General features: G+C 46.1%; 2 protein-coding genes across 3 annotated transcripts in view; both read right to left on the bottom strand.

Moving 5' to 3' along the window:
- Positions 1-7,134: 7,134 nt before the first annotated feature.
- Positions 7,135-7,928, bottom strand: LOC114776338 (lymphocyte antigen 75-like). Its single transcript, XM_028966759.1, has 2 exons — positions 7,698-7,928; positions 7,135-7,527 (listed from the first exon to the last, which is right to left on the bottom strand). The coding sequence occupies exons 1-2, from the start codon at positions 7,926-7,928 to the stop codon at positions 7,135-7,137; spliced, it is 624 nt and encodes a 207-aa protein (XP_028822592.1).
- Positions 7,929-8,191: 263 nt separating this feature from the next.
- LOC114776339 (deoxyguanosine kinase, mitochondrial-like) overlaps positions 8,192-10,000 on the bottom strand; it is a 7,107-nt gene continuing 5,298 nt past the window's right edge. The window contains exon 7 of one of the 2 annotated variants that reach the window (XM_028966762.1): positions 8,192-9,900. In XM_028966762.1, the coding sequence (XP_028822595.1) occupies positions 9,874-9,900 (27 nt within the window). In that variant the 3' untranslated portion in view covers positions 8,192-9,873. The other variant, XM_028966761.1, reaches the window with a different exon arrangement.

Raw genomic sequence — 10,000 nt, forward strand, 5'->3', positions numbered from 1 at the left:
CTATACTGTTCCGCTGTTCTGTCCTATTCTATACTGTTCCGTTCTGTTCTATACTGTTCCGTTCTGTTTTATACTGTTCTGTTCTATACTGTTCTGTTCTATACTGTTCCGCTGTTCTGTCCTATTCTATACTGTTCCGTTCTATACTGTTCCGCTGTTCTGTCCTATTCTATACTGTTCCGTTCTGTTCTATTCTATACTGTTCCGTTCTGTTTTATACTGTTCTGTTCTATACTGTTCCGCTGTTCTGTCCTATTCTATACTGTTTCGCTGTTCTGTCCTATTCTATACTGTTCCGTTCTGTTCTATACTGTTCCGTTCTATACTGTTCCGCTGTTCTGTCCTATTCTATACTGTTCCGTTCTGTTCTATCCTATTCTATACTGTTCCGTTCTGTTCTAACTGTTCTGTTCTATATGTTCCGCTGTTCTGTCCTATTCTATACTGTTCCGTTATGTTCTATACTGTTCTGCTGTTCACGTTCCTATTCTATACTGTTCCGTTCTGTTCTATACTGTTCCGTTCTATACTGTTCCGCTGTTCTGTCCTATTCTATACTGTTCCGTTCTGTTCTATCCTATTCTATACTGTTTCCGTTCTGTTCTATACGTTCTGTTCTATACTGTTCCGCTGTTCTGTCCTATTCTATACTGTTCCGTTCTGTTCTATACTGTCTCTTCTGTTTTATTCTATTCTTCTATGAGGTGGACACAATGCGGTCACATTGTCTAGAACAGATGAAGACATGGACGCCTGCGGCCAGCGATGCAGAGCGCAGGGACCGCAGCCGAAGGGGGGAAGCGACAGAAAGCGACAGCTGCGACGTGTACAGGTTGCTGGCAGGCGGCGCGACACTGACGACAGTACAAGCCCGTAAAAGGCAGGGGCGACATGGCCGGGCGACAGACGCGCTGAGGCGACAGCGGAGGGCGACGCCTCGGTCCTGGTCACGACGGACCGACACGTCGCCGAAATCGGGTGACCGTCGTGCCGCGCACCCGATAATGTCGCAGCCACGTTGACATTAATATGATCATCTTACCTTGCCAGCCAGGCGCCGCACGTCAGATCTCCACCCACCTGTACCCCCACAAACCGCACAAAAGTCGGGGCTCCGCCGCGCGCTCCGGTTCCTTTAACGGGGAGGCGGAACTCGCAGCAACTTAATCTGCTGCGAGGAGGAACAACAAATCCCACGATGCACTGCGGCCCGAGGCTCCACCAATCAGCAACGAGCAGACGTTCTGGTCAGTGACGTCAGCACCGGCACATCTTTTCAATACTTCACATTTTAACATAAAACTAATGGTTCACCGGATTAAATGATCCTGTATTCCATTAAACAATAGCTTGGTTTCGCTAAATCCTTATTTTAAGAGAGTTAATTAGCTGCTCTGAAGCCGTTCAGTGTTTTCATTTACATTTAAGGCGTTTTACCAGACGCCCTCATCCAGAGCGACTTGCAACGTGCCTCCATGTCACCATTCTGGTTCTGGTTCACTAGGACCCCCAACTATGGATACAATCTTTTTAATCTTTACACGGTATGATATGCAGTGAAAGCTTTTAAAAATTAAATTAAAATTTGAGATAAACAATGAGTTAAAAATTCAAATAAAAGTTTCTAGTGGAATTTGAGTCCAGAAGTGGTTGAGAGTGAAAGGGCTGGAGTGTATTAGAGTTCTATGAAGTGTTGTTGTATAGCCTGCAGGAAGAAGTTCCTCCTCATCCTCCCTGTGTTGTACTTCCCTGATGGCAGCAGGGAGAAGAGTCCATTGTTTGGGTGGCTGAGGTCCTTCACTATCTTCCTGGTCCTGGTCCAGCCACCGTTTGCTGTAGATAGATTGAAGGTCAGGGAGCTTGGTACAGATGATGTGTTCAGCTGATAGAACCACCCTCGTAGGGCTCGCCTGTCCTCATGGTGCTGTTCCCGAACCAGGTTGAGATATTTCCCCGTCAGGATGCTCTCTCTGGTGCAGGAGTAGAAGTTCCTGAGCACCTTGGAGGGCAGTCTGAAGTCTCTCAGCGTCTGAGGTGGTAGAGACGCTGCCGGGCCTTTTTTCACCACGGTGTTGATGTGACAGGACCATGACAGGTTCTCCAAGTACAGTATGAGTTGCGAGGAATAGTTCATTCATCATTTTTATAATAAATATCTTGGTATTGTTCACTGATAAGCTTGTGTAAGGGGGCACCATCTACACCGCGCCTCTTCTACGATCAGGGCTCAAAGGAGGAGTAGAAAAGGTTAGTTTAAACAGAACATCTATTAAACATGAATTAAGAACTCGAGCTCGGCCCACCCACAAAACCAAAAGAGTCAAAATGTCCATCATCCCAAAAAAAAGAAAAACCAACGTGGTCCACTAAAAAAACAAAAGTAAATTGTAGAACAAAACTCAAAAGCATCTACATCTAGCCCGTCCTCTCCACTCAAAATTGTCTCAGTCAAAATACACAACTCGAAACAAACACTGATTTCGGTTTCACTTTACTTTACTTTGAATAAAACAAAAGACTCTTTTCGCTTTCTTTCTAAAGTTTCTGTATCCAGCGTGCTAACGTGCTGCTGGTCTCGTTCACCTTCTCTCGTCCTCTCCCCATCAGTTCTTCCCTCAGCACGCCACATCGGCCCCGGCTGCGCGAGCATCTCAACAATCGTGACGTTAGTTTTCAACTCCAACAAGTAGCTGGATGAAATCCACCTTTTCTCCATGTCTACTTCAAGTGGGTTACATCCTCCCCCCCTTGACCTGTTGCACCCTACACTGCTTCAGGTGCTAGGGGTGCTAATTGACCTATGTTAAGGCACAGAATCAAATGTTTGGGAGGAGGCCTGATCTAACCCTGCTAATATAGAGTGCATAACCATGACTAGGGGGTTCCCGGATAGGTTAGCCTTTTTGCAGCAGATTTGTGTCGGGACAGATCTTCTTAATGGCACCTCAGTATCAGGGGCAATTTCAACGCTTCTGACTCATTTTGCTCTTGTACATCTCCAGCCCCCTCCATCATTTATGAGTCATTTTGTCTCCCATTTCTGGGATCACGATCCCTACAGAGATCCATGGTCGGAGAATCAAGAAGATCCTGGGTGTCCGTTTCGATCTTGTTGGCTCTGGCCACAGGCGAGCAAATGAAAGCCTCACTACCTCTGTCAACATTAATATTTACAGGCTTAAAAGTAGGAGCTGCAGGGCTCAACGTAGACACATCAAGGCTCACATTAGTTCCCTGATTGCCAAGGAGTTCACTATTGTCCTCAATATGCTCTCCAAGTTGAGGTGCTTCCTCTTGTCCTTGATTGCTGTTGAATGCTGATCAAAAGGGGAATTACTTGCTCTCATCTTCCACTTCAGACAGTTCTTCGTCGTCCTCAGCTCTCTCAGGTTCTGAGTGAGATGGTTTCTTGCGTCTTTGTCTGCACTTCAACTTGGATTGAATATCTTTTACAGCGTAAGGAAGAAAACCACATGACAAAAGCAGGTCTCTGTGTAGAACTCTTTCTGGTCCATCTGTGGAATCAGGACAACAACATAGACGGGGAGTCTTGTGAAACGCTATACAGTTTGCTGTATTTGGTAAAATGATCCGTTATTACCAAGATGTTCTTAGTGCCCCTTTCCATCAGGTTCCAGAGAAAGGCGACTTCTATGTCTAAGTAACCTCTTGTTACTTCAGTTACCTCTTGTAACTTATTTTTTATGTAACCTCTTGTTACCATAACCATTCATACCATTTAAATAGAAGTCAAACTTACCCCGTGCCTTCTCTCAATCATAGAATTCCTTCAACCTCCAGACTTCCAGTCGACGGTTCGGCCTACCAGTCCCCAAAGGGGTCTGTTCCTGACCCCCTCCTAAGGTAGTCAGCCTTGGCCAAGGTTTTTTCCGGGAGTCCGTTCTGTCCACTGGAAATCCTTTGGTGTCTTGGAATCCGGCTCGAAGGACCAATTAAATGTCAGAGTTATGCCTCGTTCTAACACTTATAAATAACTGGAGAAGAAAGACACCGAAGCAATTGAGTCCGTTTTACTTGCAAGGAGAGCTCTGTGGTTTTCTGACGTGCCTCCTCATTTTATTCAATACTGGGTGGTACATTCAGACGTGCAGATGGTTTTGTCCCGAACATAGAAATTCGTAGAACTTCACTGTTGTTTATCTCATGATTGGTGGTCTCCTTCTTTTTCCATCTGCAAGTTCTCCGTTCGCTGTTTTTCCCAGATCCCGCAAGGTCTCGGTCACCTCGCCCCGGCATTACTAAATTGTTTCAATATTAATTGTTTCATTCTATTTAAAAAAAAAAAGTCATTTCCGTTGCATTTTTCTATGTTAATGTTAAACGGGGGTTGAATTTTTACAATTGCAGCAACTCTGCGCTGTCGGGCCCGAGCAGTACAGACATGATGGTTGATGAACTGTATCTGTTCATCTGTGTCTCATGGAGGTTTGTTCTGCTTTATAACTCTCCTGATCTGCTTTTGCTTCAGTGATGAAATAATGAGTAGACGGGTCGTGCATTTTATGAGCATGTCACTGTGCATCATCTCTATCAGTAGTGTCTTATAAACCAGCGTTATAGATCTATACTTTGTTGAAGGCTGGCATGTAGGTCACTGTTATAGATCAGTAATGGTGCTCCACACATTGTGTTTTGCTCCACTGCTTTGCTTTGCTTCTTTTGCTCTTTCTCCATCATGGCTGGCGCTGTACCTTGCCAAGTCTGGTCTGGTTTGAAGTCCCTCTATCTCCATCATGGCTGACATTGTGCTTTGTAAGACTGCCCTGCTTTGCTGTTCCTCTATCTCCATCAGAAGTTCTCTGCTAGCTTCAGTTGCTGATACTTGATTTCCATCTATGTTAATTTTCTTCGGTCTTGTTTACGCTTCCAGACTTTTTTGATCCATGGAAGGAACTTGAAGCGTGTTCGCTTCTTCTTTTCTGTCTTGTGGCAGGACGTTGTGCTCTTTGGGCTGCTCTGTCTAGCATTCTTATCCGTTCCTGTCTCATGACTGACATTATGCTTCTCAACGACATTTGCGCATACCGCACAGACGTCTTCTCAGTCTACTTTGGCCAAACTGCTTTTTGCGGAATGAAACTGTAATTCAGCAGGTCTGTGCAGTAGGTCTCTATGCTGGGTCCACAGTCAATGCAGCTCTGATAAACGTCTAAAAATCCTCAGACCAGATTTCACTTGTGTTTGTTATCCAACTTTTGATAGACATCATCTGATGTATATGTCTCAGAGGACAGGTTGTCTGCTAGATCAAGTAAAGTCACGCCCAGGGACCAAATGTCACATCTTTCATCATAGCTGCCACATTCCGGAGCCACTTAAACCTCAGGAGCCATGGTCACATGTGTTCCCACAACATTATCTGGTTCTTTGTTCAGCTTATGGGCCACACTAAAATCACAAATCTTATGTCCCCAGCACCGTTGAGCAAGAAGTTTTCTAATTTGATGTCCCTATGTACGAAACTCATCCCCATGAATGTAATGTAGACCCTAAAGACATTCTTCGGTTATATATGCGATCTCCTGTTCGGTCAAGCATCCTGTCTTCAAACACAGATCAAACAAATCGCCACCATCACAAAGCTCCATGACTATGTATAGGTCTTTCCAAAAGAAGACCTCTATAAGGTTTGTAATTGTATGGTGTTTGACATTCTGCATGCATTCTACTTCATCATTGGAATAGGAATTATTCTATTTAAATACTAGTACATTTTTTTATTTTGGAGAGGGTTAACCCTAACTCTCACATTTAGAATTTAAAATGTAATGATCTATGTTAAAAAAAATAAACCTTACAAATGAGTTTATAGACCCCAATCCATTTCAATTCAGAGCGAGAGTATAGAGAGTATTTACTCTCAAGTGGGTTAGGTTCCAGAGGAAGGCGCCCAGGCCTCCACCACTTTTCAATGTGTGTGTGTGTGTTGTGTGTGGTGTGTGTGTGTGTGTGTGTAGGTAACACAGTGGTGACAGCTGCTGTAGTGGAGACTCAGAGCGTCTCTTAAAATGAACAATTCACTCAAGCTGGACTTCAAGTTTGACTCTTAACCCTGGCGCTGTACAGTTACATTTACATTCATGGTGTTAGTAGATTATACGATCGTGATAAGATAAGATAAGATGAACCTTATTAGTCCCACAAGTGGGAAATTGCACTTGTCACGGCAGAAAGTGGTAGGGCATCACTAGAACCAGAGCTGGCCTTCCGGATGAGAGTCTGGTCAATAACAGCTTTGGCCATATTTTACCTGGTTGGTGTGTTCTTATTGTCATATTTTTATCTTGTTAACACATGACAGTATCTCAGGTTTCAGTCCAGATTCTCTAAATCTACATTTACATTTTAAGGCGTTTACCAGACGCCCTGATCCAGAGCGACTTACAACGTGCTTCCATGTCACCATGGATGAAGAGGTCAGTTCTGGTTCACTAGGACCCCCAACTATGAATACAAACTTTTTATTCACTCTGTTCTAGTTCCTATACAGAAGTCAGACGAGAAGAAGGTTACAAGTTTCATCTAAATATTCTCTAAGAGGAAGGTCTTGAGCTGCCGTGTGAAGGTGCTCAGTGACTGAGCTGGAAGTTCATTCCACCACCGAGGGGCCAAGACGGAGAAGAGTCTAGATGAGCGTCTTCCTTTTACCTTCAGAGATGGAGGGACCAGGCGAGCAGTACTGGAGGCTCGGAGGTAGTACCAGGTGCAGTGTGAGGTGTAATAAGGGCTGTGAGGTAGGATGGTGCTACTCCATGTCTGGCTTTGTAGGCCAGCATCAGTACCTGAACCTGATGCGTGCAGGTACTGGGAGCCGGTGGAGGAACGTAGTAGAGGGGTGTATGAGTTGTAGAGGTCGGTTATTTAAATCATGTGTTTATCTGGCCAATGTTGTATAAGATGTAATGCACACAAAATAAAGTTTTGCTGAAACTCCCAATATTCTGCTTTTTCATGATTGTATTTGCCTCGGATATTTACAGTATTGTGACTGATTTGCAGTTGTATTTTTATGCAGCTACAAGTGCAAATAAAGTATGATGAAACACAATAAACCAGAGCGATAGGCAGAAGCACGATATACAGAACTTTTACAACAGGCATTTTTGGAATTGCTCAGATGTTCCGGTAGCAGATGAAGCTGAGCCGCTCCTGACAGTCCCGGCTCTCCCAGACGCCGGCTGCCAGGTTCCGGGCTCCGCAGCGGTCGGTCCGGGCGGGACACGGCGGCAGCGGCACGTCCCCGGGGTCCGCCCGGGCGCCCGGCGGCCCCTGGTCCACCCAGAGCCACTCCCCGGCCAGGAAGCGCAGGCTGGTCCACACTCGGGCCGCCTGGGCCGGCGCGCTCCGGTTCTTGGCCAGCGTCAGCTCGGCCGCGGTCAGCAGGCTGGCCAGGTCGGTGTAGAAAGACCTGCAGTGGACCAGCGCGTCTTCCCACGTCTTGTTCTCCGCCACCACGACCAGTTCCATCTGCCACTGGTAGCAGAAGAAGGGCTGATTATAATCACACTGGACGTTACACCAGTGAAAAGGAGCCTTTATGTCCATCACACAGCGCCCGTTTGCCCCAGCTTGGCTGTAAAATGTCCCAGTCCCTGTAGTTGGACGTGTCTCCATCAGACCACAGCCACTGCTGCATGCTGTCGTTTGTAACGAAGGCCTATCCAGCCGCTTTGTACAGCGGTCTTCAGAAACTCCGCATTTTCCTGGTCACTCTCGATGGTGGACAGGTCTTCGTAATGAACTCTGCAGTACTGCTGAGCGTTCCCTCCAGCCTCTTGTTGTGCTAATGAAGACGTGTTTCCTGCGGCTGACATGAGCAGAGGCCGGTCCACCGGCGAGGAGGAGCAAAGCCAGGAGGCTCCACATTCTGCTGCAGGACGGGGTTCAAGCTCTGGAGCCCCGGACATGCGTCTAATATACAGACTCTGTGGGCAAATGTGGGGGGGGGAATGCAAATCAAATCTGTGGAAAACACAAATTATCCAAAACATGATTTGAATGTTGACAGGTTAAGACTAAGAGAAATGAAGGTTGCCCTTTCTTTGCTGGCTTACTTGGCGATGTTAAAACTCTGTTCTTCCCAATTCATCCCTGGTTTCAGTTCATTACATTTTATTTCATGATTCAGATAATCTTTTCTGAACCAACCAAATTAAAAACGAGAAAAGCATTCATTTCCAGCCCCTTTATTCCAAAACGGAACTAAAATCTTTAGAAAATGCACGAACGTGTTGCTCCTTGAGCTGTTATAATAATAATAAAATAAATAAAAAATGGACAAACACAAAAAAACATACACATGTATGCTTTACATCTGCCAAATATAATAATAATAATTGTAGATATAAAAATATAATAATAACAATAAATCATTTATTAAAAAATGGACAGGATTTGTTAGTTTTCCACACTGCAGAGACTGTCTCTCGGTCCCTCTGTCCAGAAATGTGAGCATGTCCACGTGCTCCTGGCTCTTGTCCCGGCGGCCATGTTGCCTGCTGCAGAAAACAGCCGCTCAGATGGTGTCGGTGTTGCAGGGACGAGGACGGAAGAAGCGAGGCGAAGCGTGTCCCCTGCCTTGGACCATCACCCCTGGTGAAGCACCCCGTGACAGGGGAGCTGTGTGTGAGGATGGGGCTTCGCTCAGTGGCACCATGGTGGTTCGGGACTCTGTTTTGCTCTTTTGTCTCCGCGTCATTTGTTGCCGATTTAATCGATTGTTTAAATATTTAGAGGTGGGACGATTATATGTAAACATTTCGTCTTGGACAGAAGCCCTGAGAACGAGGTTGTCACTGTCCATAATGCAGCATGTTCCTCACCGAGACAGCGTAGCGTAAAGGAAGCAGAAGGCTGCGGGTTCGAGCCCCAGATCGCCAAGTCATGGCTGCCCACTGCTCACCAAATACAGAGGACACGCGTCACCAGTGCTTCGCCATGACAGTCACTTCACGTTCACGCTCACCCCAGAAGTTCACGTAATTACTGGATCGCCACAGTCAACAGACGACGAAGATAATATTCCGTTCCAGTGCCAGCAGTTTTTAAAACCGCCGCCGCCGCCGCTGGAACTACACAGACGTCCGGACAGCGTAGGGAAATTTGGAGGGAAAAAAGCGCTCGGCTGATGACCTTCACTGTCCTCCACCGCCTCCGATCCGAGGACTTTGCATTGCCCCACACGAAGATCCGCAGTCAGGCTTGAAGACGGTGTGCGCGTCCTCCAGCTACAGGACATGAGGAATCGTTCTTCATGTAATGCCATTGGACCCTTTTCCACGTAAAATATGTTTTAGATTGCACGCATTTTGTCAAACTAGTCCCACGTCACATCCTACACGTCCAAAAAGTGGACTAAAAAGTAACCAGATCGAGGCAGTGGTGTACCAGTCCTTGTGCTTTATTGAGCTCTTCTCAGCATCTCCAGTAGAGGCAGCGATGTGACATTCAGACGGCGCCTGATCCATTTCTACATTTACATTTACACTCTTTACCAGACGCCCTTATCCAGAGCGACTTACAGTCAGTAGTTACAGGGACAGTCCCCCCCTGGAGACACTCAGGGTTAAGTGTCCTGCTCAGGGACACGATGGTAGTAAGTGGGGTTCGAACCCGGGTCTTCTGGTTCACAGACCCGCTACGCTACTACAACCTAAATATGCTTATAGCAAACATCACTGTGACACCTTTTAAACGTGGAGACGCAGGAAACGGTGTCTTTATTTCATCCCATGTAACAAGGTCAACCAGGTCATGTCGGGCGAGATGAAGCTTGGCGCACTGGTTCACCCACACAAAACCAAATGGAATATTTACAAGTTCTCGCGCTGTGTCGCAAAGTCCACCGCGTCTTCAGAGGTCACCGAAGAACGTCCCCACCTGGAAAACCCGAGAAGTTTATATTTTTAATAATGCTGTAAAATAGGTACAGAAAACCCAACTATAGTGGTTTTTGGCGGCCTGTCAATCTTAGTCAAGC

The sequence above is a fragment of the Denticeps clupeoides genome, unplaced genomic scaffold (genome assembly GCF_900700375.1).
Source record: "Denticeps clupeoides unplaced genomic scaffold, fDenClu1.1, whole genome shotgun sequence".
Classification (NCBI taxonomy): Eukaryota; Metazoa; Chordata; class Actinopteri; order Clupeiformes; family Denticipitidae; genus Denticeps; species Denticeps clupeoides.